General features: G+C 38.5%; 1 protein-coding gene and 1 non-coding gene across 2 annotated transcripts in view; one reads left to right on the forward strand and one right to left on the reverse strand.

Moving 5' to 3' along the window:
* pth1r (parathyroid hormone 1 receptor) overlaps window positions 1-20,182 on the reverse strand; it is a 55,701-nt gene that overhangs the window by 5,390 nt on the left and 30,129 nt on the right. The window contains exons 3-8 of the mRNA XM_023270411.3: window positions 14,968-15,078; window positions 14,651-14,772; window positions 10,146-10,240; window positions 8,168-8,354; window positions 2,339-2,492; window positions 1,143-1,203 (exon numbers count right to left, since the gene is read on the reverse strand). Coding sequence (XP_023126179.1) covers window positions 1,143-1,203; window positions 2,339-2,492; window positions 8,168-8,354; window positions 10,146-10,240; window positions 14,651-14,772; window positions 14,968-15,078 — 730 coding nt within the window. The remainder of the gene's footprint in view (window positions 1-1,142; window positions 1,204-2,338; window positions 2,493-8,167; window positions 8,355-10,145; window positions 10,241-14,650; window positions 14,773-14,967; window positions 15,079-20,182) is intronic.
* On the forward strand, window positions 15,765-15,838 carry trnai-aau (transfer RNA isoleucine (anticodon AAU)). Its single transcript has one exon. It is a non-coding gene; the product is annotated as a tRNA-Ile (tRNA).

Raw genomic sequence — 20,182 nt, forward strand, 5'->3', positions numbered from 1 at the left:
ATATTTCTGGCCCTAATTGTTTTTTAGTTGATTCATTACCCCTAGGTAACACATAACACATAAAACCCCTATGGCTTTTACAGGTCTGATTTTTTTTTAGTGCACCGAAATAACATTCTGCTCTCTAGTTCTTATCAAAAAATGGTTCAGTTTGCTTCAACCATCACATCTCAATTCATCTTATACTGGAACAGCTCATAGATTTGTGGAATGATTCTGACCAGTACAGCTTCAGTTAAGGACTGATTTGACTTTTAGTTAAGCTACCTTTACTCAATGCTACCAATTACTGCTCAGGGCTCTTTCTCAAGATGTAGTTATTATCATGCCTGAGTTGTTCTTCTGCTCCACTAAGAGCTAGAAGGAAGACAGAAAATGTTCTGCTGCTCTCCTGCTGACAGGGAAGTGAAATAGGTGTTTAGGTTCCACTCTACAGCTGCTGGATCCCAGCTTAGCTGTAAACCTCTCCACTCCAGAGTCTTCAGTGTTCAGCCGTGGTCATGACCAATATGGAGAGAGCAGATAGTGAGGAAGCTAGTCAGAGGAGGCAGAGGTGCTGCCAAGTTAGTCTGGGCCACTTTTCTCTCTACAAAGTTGCCCATTCACAAAACGAAAGTGAATCTACTTTAAGTTTTCTCAGCTTTCAAACCTGTCCTCAAACACCACTAAACAAATTTATGACAGTTTAGTAGTAACTTATGAATTTCTGACTCAAAGACTAACATTTTTTTGGATTCGACATCTTCATTTTACCATTTAAAGCTTAAAAATCTGGACCCAGCTATTACACATAGAACATGTATATATGTATAATAATAATAATAATACTAACAGATACATAATAATTAGGTCCCAATCCGACCGGTCCTATGAGAAACCAGTGCTTACAAAAGGTTCCGAGGTACGTATTGAACATGCACAAGCTGGCATTGGGGGAATGATTTAGATATGCTATTTTGGCTGCAATCTGAATGAAAGCGGTATGTTGCAAATTTGTAACAATAGGCGCGAAGGGCTTAAATGAAATGGCTGACGTGGTATTTTCATCATAAGGTATTTGCTTAAGAGTGTGTGTGACTTTAGCATTTTTGTATGAAAGTTGTGCAAGAACAATGTGTATCCTGTTAATGCAGATCACTTACTCTGTGTCTGCAAATGTGGCTCTCACAGTCGCCCAAATGGTCACAAACACTGCTGGTACTCCTGCGAAATAAAACAAAAATATTAAAATCGTCATAATAAAGTAGCCTCGCAAAAACAGCTGAAGTCCACAATTGGCTAATATGGGTAGAACCTGGGTAGCACAGCATCCACATTGTATGCGCTGTGCTTATGTAATTTATACGCACAGTGTGTACAATGCAGGAACCGTAAAGCCCATATTCATGCAGTGTTTTTACAGAAGAGTCATTTTCCGTTTTCCTCACTTACTTTATAATACAATATCTCGAAGGGATTTGGCAGGGCTTCCTACTGTTTTGTTGCATAATATTTAAGAAATCAAAATTTACATATGTTACATTTGCATGGTATTCAGTCTCCTGATTATGTAAAGTGCCCATAAAAAGAATTCAACTCTTGGAAGCTTTCCCCTTTCTATTGCTTTTCAACACTGAATCATGGTCAATTTATTTGGGCTTTTTTGACAAGATATTACAGAAAAATTTAATTATTTAAAAATGTAAAATAAGTGACTGCTTAAGTATTCACCCCCTTTCAGGTCAGTATTTAATAGATGCAACTTGGGCCGTTACCAAAGCATTGAGGCTTTGTAGACAGGTGTTCATCAGTGTTGTACATCTGGACACTGCAGTTTTACTACAGTCTTTTAGCAAAACTATGTGCAAGAAAAAATAGCTGTAAATGTAAAAAAAATATGCAGATTTTTCAGTCTTTGGAAATCTCCTCTGAGCTCTTTCAGACGAGTTGTCAGGTTGCTTGGGGATAATGAATGAACAGCCCTTTTCAAGTCCAGCCAAAAATTCTCAGTTGGATTGAGGTCTGAGCATTGACTCTGTTACTCCAGAACATTAACCTTGTTGTCTTTTCTTGTGTAGATTTTGCTATATGCCTCTAGACTAATTATGTAACTTCTAGCACCAATTATCTGCACCTGTGTAGAATTAGGTGATTCTTTTTAAAGGGGGTGAATACATGTGCAATCACTTATTTAAAATTTCATATTCTTGAATAACCAACATGATTTCGTAAAAAATTGTTTTCACTCTTTCACTGACTGAAAATAATACTTTCTTCCAATGGGGGTGAATAATTTTTACAGGTATTGTATGTCGTATTCATGTGTTTGCAAGTACAATGTAAATGAAGCAGAACTCACCCCATCCAATCAGAGTAAATCCCCATAGATACTTTCTGTCTGAGAAGAAGGTCATGAAGATGAGACTGTGGAGGTAGAGGCCCTCCACAAGAATCCAGTAGTAATTGGTTGCCAGGAAGTACATGAACAAGGTCACGACCACCTTGCAGCTAATCTGTACACATAGAGCAGACAAGCACAGCATATTAAATCGATCAACAGACAGAATCACATCGGCATAAGCTCATACTTTTCAAACACATGTAATGTTTCTGTCAACTTTATCTCGCATTTCTGCTCTCATAACTCGAACACAGATCTACAGCTACAGGTGGTATTATGGTGCAATGAAGGATTGTTTGGAAAAGCTTCCACGTTTCACTATTGTCATGATGCTGATTGATTCTGACGGAGTGCAGAGGTTGAGCATGTAGCTGAATGAAGCCCAGCAAAACTCAAAGAGATGAATACAAAACACATCCTTCAAAACACTACACTGCATTCATGCGTCATTAAACAGCTGCACATGAACAAAAGGGTTTGGAAGTGGAATCCAGTAATCTCCATTATTTGGCCGAATACGTATTTCTTGATATAACACGAAATACAATTGGGTCCATTACACCGGACAGCTGCAGCTGATTCAGAATGATGCTGCCACAGGCCTCACAAAGACCAGGAATGTGGACCATTCCGGTTTTCTCAGGACTGCACTGGTTTCCTGTGGTTTAAAAAGTACTGAACGGTTGCCTGCTGCTACATTATGAACGATTCACACCTCTCAGGTCGTCTGGGACAGGTTCTCTTACTGTCCTCTGGGGTTAAAACTAAGCATGGAGAGGAAACATTCCGATTTTATGCTGTATGTAACTGAAATAGACTCCCAGAAAGTCGGAGAAACCTGAAGAAAACTGCAGGTCTGTTCCACTTCTCAGTTCCTCCCTTCCTTCCCAGCTCAGTTTGCTACAGACTGACTAAACTACATTTGGAACCATTCATATTGCATATTCACTACACTGTAGCTGCATTATAATGTTTCCTTTCTTGTTTATCTGTTTTAATATATTTTAGTTTATTAGATTTATCCCTTATTTTTGACTCTTCTTAGGTCCATTTCATGTGTCTTGCCTTCATATCTTAATGTCCTCATGCCTGTCAATATTGTGCGTTTACCTTTTTGTTGAAATGTGCTACACAACATGCTTTATATTACTCAAAGTCAGAAATGATTTGTGAATTACTTTTTTTTTACTTTTACTATACAAAACAAATTAAAAACATATTGACTGTATGCTTTTCAGAGGGTAGAACAAACACCTCAAAATACATTTTGTCATTTGTCAACTTTTTAAAATCATTTTTATATGTAGCGCATACAGAAAAATCTATTTTATTTCTCACTGTAGGCTGATATGTTTGATTCTTATATTGTCTTATTTTGCACACAGTGTGCTGTAATCCAAATTAGTCAGCCAGTGATCAGTAATCATGGTCAAGGGCTTGTGATTACTGCAATGTGGTAGTGGGGATACACAGACAAGACATCTCCCAGGTTTTTTCTTAGAGATTTTTCATCTGAAGTGGTTTGCCTCTGGTTTGACTAAAGACTTTTAGAGTGAGTAGTGCCTTCCTTTCTCCAGCTGGGGTCACAGCAGCAATTTAATAACAATGTTTTCCAGGCGAGAGTATGTTTGCGAGATCTTCAGGGAAGCAACTTGTATGTTCATAGCAGCAGTTTTAACACCTTTAAACTACACGAGATTATTTTATCAGTCATAACTTTCCCTGGTTGCTGATACAGTAACTGAATGTATTGTGACTGTTGGGTCATTTGCTGTGAAATGCTTTTTAAGTTTCTGCTTTTAAATGTTCTGATTTATGAATGTCAGAAAAGCTCAGTAGTCTCAGGTTTATCTACTTTGGCAGAGCTGTTGTCATTAAAACTCTCCAATAGTAAAACGCTGCTCTGAGCTAAACCTGCAGCATCATTATGCTACTGTGACAATAATCCAAACAGACACACTTGTGTATCACTGTGTCTGGGCTTAGGCACCGTAACAGTGTACTATTGCTACACATCCTGGGTCACTAACTGTACTGTAAACAGTTGTTTCAAATAAAAGCAACACTTCATGTCATTTTTGATAGTTTGACGCCAGAACAATTTAAATAGTGAGAGGAATACAAGGGAGAGCAGGGGTGCTTACCTAAATAAATGAAGGAATTACACAGGGTGTTAAAGGGTTCTGGGTCACTAACAACCCCAAGTATGCATCTGAAAGTTAATGGATTTCCATTAAATTTTATGGTCCCCAGAGGAGTTTGAGGATCATTGGACTTTTCCTCCACGTCACCAGCAGGCACAAGGTTTCACTTATTAAGAAAGCAGTCATGGGGTTGTTCTCCCCCGACTTCTCTATCAAATGATATTTTAGGTTTTGTGTGAATTATTTTGAAAAACTAAAAGACTATTGAATGAACTGTCACTGTTTTTGCAACAGACGGGAGGAGGATTGATTTTAATTTGGCTGACTTTGTTGATCTCCTAACTTTTCATCTAACTCCCTCAGAGGCAAAAAATTCCACTTTGCTAAGTTCTTGGTTTATACCTGCTGTATCCATAGAGCTAATTCTTAGGACGTTAGTATCATCATTATTAGCACAACGATTTATTTACCATTCAACTTAACGCACCACTGTGCCTCCTTACAGCCTCACAGTGGTTGACCAATTGATTATTGGACAGATTGTGCAGGAAGAGTCATCTGACTGCAGTGTAATTCTCAGGGACACTGGGCTACTTTTCAAACCTTTTACGTTTTGAACAAAAATAAAAGCTATACCATTTCTGAGAAGAATAGCACCCAATGTTTTGTTTGTGTTATTTGTTTTACATTATGTCAAGTCACTGGTATTTCTATTGCACATATAAAGCAACAGCTGCCTCAATAATTAGTGTAAATTATTAGTGTATTATTCAATCCATAGATAGATGGATAAAATGCATTGGATTTAATAAAAGGAAAAAATGTTTCTTTACTCCTCCATCTCTGATCTTGAAACACGTGTGATAACCAGCTGCTCAATAGCACAATAAAGTTCACACATTTAAAATGTCACTGATGTCTGTGCCTGCTATTTCCCTCCGCTCCGGTTTCTTAATACATTACCTACACCTGTGGAAGACAAAGCTTTATACTGAGCTTATTGTTTGAAAGTGCTGTTGCTTTCATTTCTACGCGAAGGGAATTGAAAATGGCAGAACTCTTTTATCCATAATATTAGGACTAGAAAGCTAAGGCAAGATATGTTTAATGTTTTCAAAAGGGCTTCCGGCTGCCAGTCATTGTGTTTGACAATTAAAAAGGAAAAGACAAAGAAGAATATCAGTGACTGGCATGGCGGTACTTATCATATCAGCTATGTTTAATTTTAGAAGTGATGTGCTGTGAATGTATCATTAAACTACAAAAAAGACCACTAATGACACACTCATGTGAATGAAGCAAGTATAACCTTCACAATTTAAACAACAAACTCAGGATTCAAGGCAGAGACTATTGGAAAAGTGGATCTGTTTTAGCAGTGAGGTGCTTTAATTGCTTTGTAGACCAGGAAAATTTCCCTTGGGCCCCTCTCGCTTGTATCGGAGAGCAGTGAAAACAAGGACACAACTCACACGAGGTATTGATTAGAGTAAATTTACCAATAAACACATAAACAAATGAATAAATAAATGCCCTGGTTTAAAATGAGTAGATGCCCAGTACCTTTCAGACCGAGATGGTGACATTTTGTTGAATTCATCATTGCTGTTTGAACAGGTTAAAATGAATCCTGCTGGAATTACATGCTGTTGTATTGCAGAATTCCCAGGAGCTAAAAAGGATTTAGTTAGCTATTGATCTGGCTCCAGTTAAGTCAACCTCCACGCTGTTGCTTCTGTACTGTCATGCCGGGATTATTAGAAGCCGATTCGGTGCTCTTCTCTCCCTGCACTGATTAGTGCTATTATTGTCAGTTTGTGTTTTAACAAGCATCACTGGACAACGGCAAAGGTTTTGCCATGGAGCAGCTTTTTAATTGGACCTTTTGTGGAGACACGGCTCTGTGATTTGAATGTTTGTGTTGCTAAACTTTATCTTTTTTTTTTTGTTTTCATTCTGGAATTAAGTGGATTTCTAAAGCTGCAGATTACTTCTTTCAAACCCTTTTCTTTTACTAACCAGTGTCAATATACAAAGACATAAAAGGCACATACATAATAATCAGATAAATTAGTCAAATTAGTCAGTAAATGAAATAAAATGTTTAAATGAAAGGTCAATCATTAGAATCTTGATTGAGCATTACATACACAACCGTTCAAAAGTTTGGGGTCAATTAAAAACGTCCTTATTATTTAAAGAAAGTCTTTTTTTTTTTTCAATGAAGATAACATTAAATGAATCAGAAATACAGTCTAGACATTGTTAATGTGGTAAATGACTATTCTAGCTGGAAACATCTGATTTTTAATGGAATATCTACATAGAGGTACAGAGGAACATTTTCAGCAACCATCACTCCTGTGTTCTAATGCTACATTGTGTTAGCTAATGGTGTTGAAAGGCTAATTGATGATTAGAAAACCCTTGTGCAATTATGTTAGTACATGATTAAAACTGTGATTTTTCATGGAAGACATAAAATTGCCTGGGTGAACCCAAACCTTTGAACGGTAGTGTACATCCACACTATGATGTATGAGCTTGGCTATGCTATGTAATTTTATGCAAAATTTGATATCAGTAGTAGTCAATAATAAAAGACAAAGGTGGTAAAAAAGCCTACATTCCATTTTAATCTGTCTTCTTTTCTCCACACATTAGAATTCATTCTTCCAGTGCACAAACGTGTAAGTTCTTTCATCTTGTCATCTACTTTAACAAAACACTTTGAATGCAGTAGGCAAAAATGCAAAAGTAATTTGTCCAAACTGTTTGTGTATTAAAGCATCCATGAAAAGTACACAGTCTTCCCCATTTTTTTTTTTTAAAGACTTGACTCTGAAAGGAAAAGCCAAGTACTGGCCTAGTAAAACCTTGGCATGGTGACAAACAGTACAGTCTATTTGCTCCGGCAGTGGAAAAGCAGGTGAGACTTTGCAAAATGCATGTACCACTTCCTCTTGGGAAGCAAAGCGCTAAACACCACACGGCACTACAAATCAAATTATCTGTGCGCATAAAGCAATCAAACACTGGTGATTTCCGTTCTGATTATGGTTCGAGAAAATCTGACAAATCTTTACCGGCTATATTAGATGTTATTTGGAATACCATAAATACAGCAACATGAAAATAACTTCTAGATGTGCTTTGTTCCTTACAACAACACATAACTGATAGTTTTCCTTTTCTTTCTATCTATACTACCATTCAAAAGTCTGGGGTCAATTAGAAATGTCTTTATTTTTGAAAGAAAAGCAATTTTTTTCAATAAAGATAATATTAAATGAATCAGAAATCCTGTCTAGACATTGTTAATGTGGTAAATGACTATTCTAGCTGGAAACAGCTGATTTTTAATGGAATATCTCCATAGGGGCACAGAGGAACATTTCCAGCAACCATCACTCCTGTGTTCTAATGCTACACTGTGTTAGCTAATGGTGTTGAAAGGCTAATTGATGATTAGAAAACACTTGTACAATTATGTTAGCACATGAATAAAAGTGTGAGTTTTCATGGAAAACATGAAATTGTCTGAGTGACCCCAAACTTTTGAACAGTAGTGTAATTATTGCTCTTTATGTCCCTTCCATCTATAGGGTGTGTTTTAGTTTAATTTATTATTGGTTTTACTTACAAACTGTGTTTTGTTGGCTGGTGGAGCTTCAGTAATGGACTTGAGGTCTTCCACTGTGACTCTTTCCATGTTCTCTAATGCCGATCCAGAGTAGAGAACAACATCTTTCACAAAAATACTAATAGCTCTGAGCATGTAGGACACAAAGAGGTGCATGTGGATGTAGTTCCTGGTGCAGTGTAATCGTCTGGGAGGGAAAAACAAACAAGAGCAGCAAGGTCAAGAGATAGAAAATTGCGTCTGTGTGTTTTATGTGGGTTGGCACACCTTTGAGTGAGCGTGTATTTTCACACACACACACGAACAATACTCATCCTAATTAGAGCCAGCTGAATTCCACGCTGACTATAACACATTCTTGAGATTTAGGGGGCTTGAAACACACAAATATTGAATTGCTACGCTCAAAGTGAGCAGTAAAACCGAAATTGCAAGCATGTGTTGGACATTGCAAAAGCATGCAAATGAACTTCCAGACATCGCACGTTTATCTGTTCAATTATTTTTCTCAGGAACATCCTAAACATTTACTTTGGAGTGAGCTTTTGGCATCATGCTCCAGTGAAATCAATTTGCTGGATCAATAGCCATAAAAGTTACGTTATTACAGTCAGGAAAAAAGACGTCAGCGATAATATTTACTGAATATTCATTTGTGCCAAAAATTCCAAGAGTCAACTACAACAGTCTAAAGCCTAAAATCCTAAATAGTTAGTGGATAGTGCATGACAAGTGTGTCCATAATTATCTCTATCTACTATTTCTCTCTCTAAAGCTTCATTAATGAGCAGATTTTTAACAAGCTACCTCCAGAGACCTATTGATTGACAGAAACTAATCTAGCGTACATTTCCCTGGTGAAAAATAGTGAACACAACTGCTAATGTAAAATATCCCCTTTCTCTCCCTGGAAAACATTTATGAGCTCTCCAGACTAAACGCTGATGTGTTAAAGGGGAGACATGGCTCGAGCACTCCGGAGGACATGAGCCAGAACGTCAGATGGGCCCCTGGGATAACTTATTAAACTCATTTGGCCCATAGATTTCCTGGTGCCAGTTGGGAGCATTCCTAAACCCTTCTGACTGGCTGCCTGTACAGTAAGTCACGCTGGTGGGAGCATTGGTAAACAGTGCCTTCACATCGATTCCTGATCCGCTTATGCTCGGCAAAATAAGCAAATAATGACAAATCTGCCCTGCATTAAACAAAATTACGACAAACTCCTCACGTAAAAACTGAATTCAACGCTGTGTTTCTGTGGTTTTTCTTCATTTAAGAGAAGCAAGATAAATCTGACAAAAGCAGCATTAGTAGCAAATCCTGTTACCTCCTTTACTCCTACGATAGGAATGTTTTTAAATACATGATTAGAAATTCTTCATATTTGCAGAAGGTCTTACTCGAGAAAGTCTCACTCATTGTGGCATAGGAACCTTAATCTTTGTAAGCTTAGTGGAATTATAAAATCCATATAGAAGCTATAGTTGTTTGTCAGCAAACCTGAAATCAGCATGGAAATGACCAGGAAGCTAAATGTCAAACAATGAGGCATGCATTACTGCAAGCCTGGAGGCAGACTCGTCCTCAAAGGTAGACATATTACAGTCGGTTAAAAGTCAAAGGTAATGTTTGATACAGTTTGCATGCTTCGTGCTGTTGCCATGACACAATCTTTTTCGCATCGCGTGATCATCCAGTAGGAGAAAATGGCATGATTTCATGAAAAAAAACCCTCTTTTATCCAAGTCATCATGAAATGAATATGCTCCCTGCTCCATTGTGTGTCTTATGAAATAGCATTATAAAACAACTGGTTTTCATCATGCCATCACGCCATTAAACATTTAGACTCCCCATTTTGATCCCATCAGCAGTTGCTCTAACCTTAATTTCTGACCCTGCATCAAAACCTCTCTCGGGAGCATTTGTGGAAGAAAGGATTGACTGAAAAATTCCAGTGGCAGCATCGACTCACCGAAAATATCCCAAGATGACGACAGCCACCATGAGTGATCCCAAAGAGATGGAGTACCCCACGGTGTAGATGAGATATAAACGGTGAAAGACCTCCTGTTGGAAAAGGATAATATGTTACTTTGTCAACAAGACACGAAGATGGATGAAAACACGACAACAGAATATATTCACAGAGTTTGATGTACTATGGATTTTAGTCAGTATACATTTATCTTGAACAAAAAACTCAAGCTGTATTTTATTTTCACAAACAATAATGAAAACGTGTGTAACTATAAATAATATGAGAAAAGTATGAAAAATATATTAAGTTACAGATGTGTATATGAATAAAATAGGTACATCACATGGAGAAAAAAAGTATACTTCTATATGCTTGTAGGTAACTGCAAATAATGATACTACCTGAGCCTCTTGGTCAAATATTTCAGGTCGAATTTATTTTAATTTTTAATATTTTGGCTTTTTCCCCCACATTTAAAAAAAAAAAAACCCTAGCCCTAAGAAACTAAATCCTTTTTAGAACTGCCTAAACCTGTATCTTCTACTTCCGTGGATACGGTTTAGGGAGCTTTAGCTATAAAACGGCAACATTCAGTTAGCATATATCGTCTTTTTAACGTCATGTCACATATATAGCTAAACCCTTGGAACGCCAAAGGCATGTTATCTTTGAAAAAATGCCAAATTTATACCACAAATTAAACAGAAACTAAAAAAAATACTAAATAACAAAGCTTTTTATCTCTCTGACAGTATTTACATGATGTGAAATTCAGTTGAGAAATTTAACGAAATCTAAGCTAAAATCGTTGCATGTCATCAAAATCTCCTTTTTCTACATGTCTCATTTACAAATAATTAATCGTTCGCGTCAACCAGATTCTGTTAAAAATGACAAGGCCATGATTGACTCAGCTGCGACTAAGAATCATACGACAGAAATTCTGTGATTTTTCAGCTGAACTGCAGGCAGTGTTTACACGTGATTTATGGCATTAAACATTTAATGATAATAATAACAATACATTTTATTTGTAAATGCCTTTCTTGACACCCAAGGACACTTTACAAGGAAAACTAATACAACAGAACAGATAAAACTATACATACAAGAAAGAGGCAATTACAGAGAATAAATAGTTTTGAACAGGTGAGTTTTGAGTCTGGATGTGAAGAGGGGCGAGGTTGTGCATGGCCTTGATTGGATACAGGAGGATTTTCAATTCAATTCTGGATTTGACAGGGAGCCATTGGAACTGCTGTAGGATGGGGATGATGTGATGAAATGGGCTTTTTGGAGATAATGCGAGTGGCTGAGTTCTGGACCAGTTGAAGCTTATAGAGGGATTTGTGAGGGAGACCGAAGAGGAGAGAGTTAGAGTAGTAGATGCAGGAATTGACGAGCTGTGGACAAGGACAGAGGTAGTATGGGGGATGAGGGAGGGGAGGAGACGATTGATGTTTTGGAGGTGGAAATATGCAGATCAGGTGATGTTATTGATATGGGATTGGAAGAAAAGTGAGGAATCGAGGATGATACCCAGCGTCTTAACCTGAGGGGAGGGAGAATCTGAGGAGCTGTCAATAGAGAGGGAAGAACCGTCAATTTTGGATAGTGTAGATTCTGTGCCAATGAGAAGAATCTCTGTTTTGTCACGGTTTAGTTTCAGGAGGTTTGAGGTGTACCAGGATTTTGTTTCATTTGTTACAGTACACAATGTCCCAAAACTGCTCAGGGTTCAGAGAGTTAAAGAAAAAAAATCAAAAAAAGGGTTAGGGAGCCTCAGCTAAACAAATGAAATAGCAACATTCATTTAGTATACATCATCCTTTGATATATAAGGATATATATAACATTGCATGTTATTTGTAGAATTTTACGTCAGTAACTTTAAAGTGCAACTAAAAATTGTGTGACACTCAAATGCATATCTACCTCTCTTTACTAAGCTTGAGTGTATTTAAAGCATTCATTTATTACTTTGCCAAGGAGCATGGTGAAGTTATGTGATGATCGGTGTTGGTTTGTCTGTCTGTCCGTTTCTCTGTTCCCAACATTACTCAAAAACGGACCAACGCATTTGGATGAAATTTTCAGGGAAGGTCAGAAATGACACAAGGACCAAGTGATCAGATTTTGGCAGTGATGCAGCTTATAGTCTGGATTCACAGATTTGTTAAAGATTTCTGTATCATTGCAAGATAGCGTCACGGCGTCACTGTAACTATGACAACAAGTGAACACTACATCATCTGCCTGCTGACGATCACGTGATTGTGATCCTACTACAAATCGACCGCTGTGGACTTATCGGGACTTATCCGTTGGAAATCATATAAGGAACAATTGATTAAATTGTGGGGGTATTTCCAAGTCCCATCAATTCCCACAACCTGCTACATATTTAGGTCACGCGATTCGGTATCCGTACATAACGTACACATGCACAACACACGCCTGTGCTCAGCGCAAGGTCTTTTTGTTTGTGGGTACATCTATATTAAATCTCCAAATTCTACGGTGCCGTGATTTCTGCCACAAATTTTTTCAAGATTTCAGCCGTCGGAAATGATACAACAACTGAGCAGTTTGGCGGAGTACTGCGCTCTCTGAGTGCTTTTCTTGTTATTATGAGATTTTATTTTAAACACAACTTCATCAGAGATCTCTTTCTGCTTTAAATTTTGCTGATCAGACAAACTGAAGCAAATAATTTTGCTATGGCTGTATCAAAACAAATATGTAGTTAAACCAAAAAGAAAAATTCTCAAACATTCACTCTGTGTTGGAACTTCTACCCAAAAACCTAATTTCAGCTTGCATTAACTTCAAAGCATTTAAAAACACATTGCCATCTGGTGACAGAGCTGTCTAAAGTACTCAGATGTTACTGACGGCAACAGCATTTAACATTTAACATGGGTGACGGAGCTGAGAAAGGCTGGGTGGGGTGGTCTGATGTTCCAGCAGCAGGCTGGCAGTGAACACTGTTAGAGGAGCCACTAGCCAAACCCTGTGTGCGTCAGCGTGCTAAAGGGGCCAGGAGCCCCTTGTGATGTAACCAGATACTGAACTGCTGTTATCATTTAGCATCATGAGCTTGTGCCAGAATACATACGTCTAAGTTGTGGTGCTGGTCTGCGGTATGGCAGTTTTGCTGTGTGTGCTTTAATTCGTGCATATGTATTTGTCATTAACTACTGCAGCTGCTTCCTTCGGGAAAACATGAACATTTAAAGACACGAAGTCTGCAGCTGTATTGTATTGTTTCACTGCAAAAATGGATGAGGATCAAACTCTGACAGCTTTCACAGCCATCTTATAAATTTCTTTGCTGTGTTTTTTTTTCATTAATATTTCAAACATATTGTTGCAACCTGTCTTACGAGTACTATTCACTGCCAGTGCTGACATCTAACCGCTCACACAATGACAGGGAAAGAAACACAACAAGAGCAACTACGATCAGGGTCATATTTATGCCACCTTTGTCAGTCACATGGGGATGCAGTGTTTGGTTTTCAGAACAATATTGTAAACATGTACCTTAGTGAAAAGGTGTTTTCATACCTGCATTTAATGCCAGGTTTAATCCTCATATATTAAGTTTAGCTTTGCTAAAACACACTTCTTTTCATTATTGTTTAGATAGTATATGGTATTTGGAAGCAGTGGTTTATGATTTAAGTCTGGTAAGTTAGAGACATTAATATTGTAAGGCAGCGGTGCAGATGTCAGAATAAAGCTTGGAACATGCCTAAACCCTGAGCATCTGTTATATTTAAGCTGTGGTAAGGTAGAATGTGGAGCACTTTCTGCTTGAAATATGCAGCTGCTGTTATCATACACAACAACAAGGAAACAATGGCAACTTGACTCGACAAGTATGAAACAACAGTTATCCCCACATTTGCTCTGCTATTGTAAATACTGCAACACCAGAAAATGACAAAAAATTAAGTAAAATTAAAAGCATGACTAGAATCAGATGTTCAGGAATGTTGTAGGAGAATATAAAATATAACCAGCATGACCAAAAGTGTGTCTGTGAACCAGCTCTGCAGAGATCTTTCACGGTTTGGTTCCAGTGGAGGAAAATTGGAATGCTTCAACATACAATGATATTACAATGGCAATAGTGCCCCAGTCTGAGGGAAAGATGTTCTTCCTCACTATGCCAACAACCCTTAGGTGACAGTAATGTCCATGAAGATACAGCTGTACGGAGCCCTGATCTTCTGTGACTACATCGGAGCTAATCCATATTTTCAAAATTAAGCAGAAAGTCTTACCAGCAAAGTGAAGGCTGTTATAACTGCATGATAATGCTCATGGTCGTGGCTTTATTGAAGAAAAGGAAAAAACTAGAGTCCTTGGGTGTACAGTTATTACTGTTGTCAAGTAACTGTCAGGTCACTGGTGAGTGATTGAACATGATTTAAATTTATCTGCAGCGTTACTGTGTATGAGCATGTAAATGGAAATGAGGTGGATCTCACCTTTTCATGGCTGTGGTTGTAATGGTAGAGGAATTTCGCACATTCATTATAATTGGCCCATGTCTTGTTGGCTGTGGCCAGCTCCCACGTTCCATTGTTGTCACACCGACGGTATGCTAGTCCTAGACATCAAACAGAAAAGCCTATTTTTAATGATGGGTTGGAACCTGCGTAATTGTATAAGTTACTAAAGAGGTTTCAGAGGGAGTTTAGGTTATGTTGCTCCAGTACACAATAATTCTCAAGGGTGTCCTGGTGCTCTTTCACCGGCTCACAATGAGTTTCAGGGTTTCACCTAGATCCAGGGCCAATCCTACCTTTATGGTTGAAGTCGTAGATATACTCGGGGCAGGCTGTGGATACAAGCTTTCCAGGAGGCCCTTCAGGCCAGCAAACAATGCCATCCCATTCTGGTGAGCAGTAACCATCTGCAGACACAAAAACAGTTTAAACTTTTAAGAGAGCAGGTGATGTTCTCCCATGGCTCCAGCATTGCAGTGATTGTCTATAGGCATTTAGAAGAGCAGCAATGCTGCTTGTTTTCAAGGATCCTACGGTCCTTTAAAAAGTTCACAAGCATGAACTTTATGTATATGTAAATTAGCACTGCAAAGTAACCTTGTAATTTGTGGTGAGCCTGTAAATTACACCTTTTGTGCTGCTCAAGTAAAATATGGGTCACAAAAGAAAAACACATACTTGCTCACTTCCCATGTTTTGTAATATAATAGAGACTCACAATAGTGGAATTCAAAACATGCTGACAACAAGCTGCCCATTGAATCTAATCTATTCATTAAGGCTTCTTTGTTAGCTGCTACAGATTTCCATAACTGCTCCACTGTTAATGATATTATACTGTTTTTATGCGGTGTGGAATCGGTTTTAGCATGGATCTCACTAAGATTCATTTAAGTTTGCCTGCAGTACTGGCTGCAGTGTAGCACCCTAAGTTTCCTGTTATGTATAAATAAAAAGGGCTATGTTGTATAGTTTACTTTCAAATCTGTATCTAAAAGATTGGGGTATCCTTTTACATGCCTTAAATTTGACCTATGGGCCATGCCAGCCTGAATGCGCCTGATCTTGTCTGCTCTTGGGAGTTAAGCAGGGTGGCCGGTTAGCTCAGTTGGCTAGAGCGTGGTGCTAATAACGCCAAGGTCGCGGGTTCGATCCCCGTACGGGCCACTTCTTTAGGGGCAGTGGTGGCACAACAATAAAGTCTCTGGACTACTGATCAGAAGCCCTGATGTGGCCACTGTTGGGCCCTTGAGCAAGGCCCTTAACCCTTCCTGCTCCAGGGGCGTTGTACCACAGCTGACCTGTCGCTCTGACTCTCCCAGTTGGGGAGATATGTGAAAATCAGAATTTCCCCTCGTGGGATTAATAAGGGATAATAAAATTAATTAACAAAATAAACAAAATTAATAATATTCAATTTCATTTTTGATTTGCCATTTATTTGTCTAGTCAGATAAATGTCAGAGAATAGTAAAATGTCCTTCAAATGTTTATAATAATAATAATAATAATAATAATAATAATAATAATAATAATAAAAACACAATCATTACCATTTTTTGTATCAGCTATGGGACTGGCAGACCAAATGAAACTTACTGAAATTTTCTGTTTAAATTCAGTTTTAAAATGCTTATGAGGACCATTGTGAATAAAAGTTGTCTAGGAATCATTAAAACAGAAACTTTTAGACTTTTTCTCCCTTCCCTCAGGTTCCTGCCAGAGTGCTGACAGTGTGCTATTGGTGAAGATCACAAAGACACTGTCATGTATTTTTAGTTTAGAACGGCCCATATAAGACATTGTAATAATGCAGCTATACTTAGTTCAGACAAAGAGCTGCAGGTTCAAAGGCAGAGAAACTAAAATCCTATTTCACAGCACATAACTCCTTAATTGTCAGCCCTCTGATAGTGGGAGCAAAGTCCTTTTCCCCACAGATTCCTGGCAGCTAACCCCTCTTATGGCTTGGCATTTATCTTGTATCATTGAAAACATCTGCCCCACTTTGACCACTAATAAGCAGCTAAGGATAAAACTAAAACTATCCGCTCTTTGCTGTAGATCCATTATTTTCTCATTCCTGTAATCAAACTTACAAAGAAACATCTGACGCAATGACGACTTGCTTTTTATTTGCCTGTCACTTGGAGCACAAAATTAAAGAGCAGACTGTGTGGAGCTGACTGATTCTTACAGATGTCTGGTGGGAGAAAAGCAGGGTTTAGTTTTGAAAATCACACTGACCACATATCCTGGGAGTAAAAGTAGAATTGCTGCTCACTTTTGCCATAGGTTTTTATTACCATAGGACCACCTACTTACAGGCCTAAATTAAACACCAAACATGCACACATATATAATTTCCAGTAAATTTCTTGACCACGATTTAAATATAAACGTGACTATGGGGGGATGTTGGTATTAGTGATGTCACTGGGGTTTTAGGAAGGTTTTCTTTCCCCCCCAACTCATTTGATTCTGACCTGCAGATGTCAAAACACACACTGCATTTTCTCCTGATACATGCAACCTTTTATAATGATTGCTGATGTTATTCTACATCCTGACCACAAGCTTGAAAGCTGAGCTATTTTCACACTGCAAGGTCTGGGGATTTGAACCCACATCCCTCCACTGTCCTCTCCAGGCAAACCTCAGTGCTTCCCTCAAAGAAAACCTTGTCTCAGCCATGCAGCGGTGACCTCTGTGTATTTTAAGAACAAATGTGGACTAAAAGCATGTAGATAAAGTGCTGAAACACAACAGCTTTTCAGTCTAATCCCTCCGCAGTTAACCCAATCCTCACTCTCAAGAAATCCCTCATTTCACACTGCGAGCATTTTGAAGTAGTCGCCATTCCTCATCCCCTATAATAGTTCAGAAAACCACAAGTTTACAGTTACAGTGCCAGAAAAAAAGAAAAAACTCTGGGGGTGGTCAGGCAGCACACAGGCAAGAAAAATACAGATGTAACGCCAAAGTCCTAAAAAATGCATGCTAGCTGCTATTATATGTTTAACTCAACCCACAGCTTCAAGGCCATACCACAATACTCCAAAATAAGGAAGACGCTTTGAAAAAGCACAGTGAATTCTGTGTGAATTCTATCCAAATTTCAATGACCATTTCAAGGAAAATACTTACATGGGCCATCACAGAGCACAAGTAATGCTTTCCTTGAACTTAATCTCAAAATCTTGACAGTCCCCATAATTTTGCTCTGCATCACAGCTAACCATGACCCAGATTTTACATGATTTCCATGCTACGAAATTACAAACAGCCATATGTGACGGTTAAGTTCAACTCTAGTTCAAACGAAGAGAAGCTGAAATGATTCATGCGCTGTTAAATAAAGAAAAAAAAATATCTCAAATCAAGCACATTAAATTGGGACATATGTGCTTATCCAGGCATGTGGTACAATCACACCGGGGACTCATGTTTCCTCTTTATTAAAGTAATATGCTTATTCTAATTTTGCCAAGTGTTATGTGAGTGAACAGACATGCGCACCCTTCCAAAAGAGGTCAGGAAACAAGCACTGCATACAGGGTGAGTCACATTGGTTGTAAGGCATCATCATCATCAGGTATGCAGGTCAGCTCACTTGCACTGATGTACCCCCAAAACAACACCTGCAGCACCTCACAGCATTCCAGTCAGAAACTCCTGATGGGTTTGTCAGAGTCCAGATTCAGTTCACACCTTGGAGAGACAGTATGATGCACTGCAAAAGAGCTGCTACTAGCTAATATTTATAAGAATTTGTATAAGCTGATTGATTGACTGATTAAATCCTTGCTCTGTAAAAGGTAATTAGAAACTAGAAAAGCACTGAGAGATCGCAGTACTCCGCCAAGGCTGCTCAGTTGTTGTATAATTTCTGATACAACAACAAAACAAAATCTTGAAAAAATTTGTGGCCGAAATTACGGCACCACAGAATGTGGCCATTTAATATAGATGTACCCACAAAAAACATGACCTTACGCTGAGCACAGGTGTGTGTTGTGTATGTGTATGTTATGTATGGATACCGGATCGCAAGATCTAAATATGTGGCGGGCGGCGGGAATTGATGGGACTCAGAAACACCGCCACAATTTAACCAATTGTTCCTTGTGTCATTTCCGACAGACAAGTCCCAATAAGTCCGCAACAGCCGATTTGTAGTAGGATCACCATCATGTGATCGTCAACAGGCAGCTGATGTAGCGTTCACTTGTTGTCATAGTTACAGTGACGCCGTGCCACTACCTCACAATGATACAGAAATCTTTAATAAATCTGTGGATCCAGACTATGAGCCACATCACTGCCAAAATCTAATCACTTGGTCATTGTGTCATTTCTGACCTTCCCTGAAAATCTCATCCAAATCCCTTTGTCCATTTTTGAGTAATGTTGCAGACAGACAGACAGAGAGACAGACAGACAGACAGACAGACAGACAGACAGACAGACAGATCAATGGCAATCATCACATAACTCCGCAAATTCCAGCTTATTTAATTCCATGTTTCAAACATCTAGTACAGTAAAATTTTTGCACATACTGATTTTTGAGATGCTGGAAATATAGTAGTTAACATTTTCTTCTACTGCATCCTACTACAAATCGGCCGTTGTGGACTTATCAAGACTTACCCGTCAGAAATCATGTAAGGAACAGCTGATTAAATTGTGAGGATGTTTCCGAATCCCATCAATTCCCGCCACCCACAACATATTTAGGTCACACGATTCGGTATCCGTACATAATGTACACATGCGTAACACACGCCTGTGCTCAGCGCATGGTCATTTTGTTTGTGGGTACATTTATATTAAATGGCCAGGTTCTAAAGTGCGGTGATGTCTGCCGCAAATTTTTTTCTAGATTTCATCCGTTGGAAATGATGCAGCGACTGAGCAGCCTTGGCAGAGCACTGTGCTCTCTCAGTGCTTTTCTTCTTTGGTTTGATGCCACAGCTTTTGAAATGATGACACTGAGGTTCATGATCCAAACACTGTGAGCTTGGAGGTGATGCTGAGGTGTGACAGCAGGATGGATTAAACATGATGGAGGTCAGATGAGCAGCACAGACTCTCATCTGAGAGAGCCCTAGTGCTTGACTGATTGCTCTGTTCTGCATCAGCACCTTATGTGTCCATCTTGTTAAGTACATTATTAGAAAAAAACACAGGGTTGTTACATAAACCCTGCGTGAAAGCTGCTGTTTGGCCCCTGCAGTTCTCAATAGTAGCAATTCTGTCTTTTTTTAAAATAAATCTAATTGTGATTTGTGGACTTTTATCAAAACCATGAAAAGTTGGGAAATACCACACAGGGAATATAATTATAGGGAATAGTCAACAATAGCTTTTGTGTTCAGAGCCTAGAAGTAAATGTTTTTAATTATGTGTTTCATTTAAAAGGGGTATCGGCTGGAGGGTCAAAGAATTCAATGCAACCACAATGCACTGGGGTTAAAGACAAAATAATATGATTGGTTTGCCTGTTAA

The sequence above is a fragment of the Amphiprion ocellaris genome, chromosome 10, assembly GCF_022539595.1.
Source record: "Amphiprion ocellaris isolate individual 3 ecotype Okinawa chromosome 10, ASM2253959v1, whole genome shotgun sequence".
Classification (NCBI taxonomy): Eukaryota; Metazoa; Chordata; class Actinopteri; family Pomacentridae; genus Amphiprion; species Amphiprion ocellaris.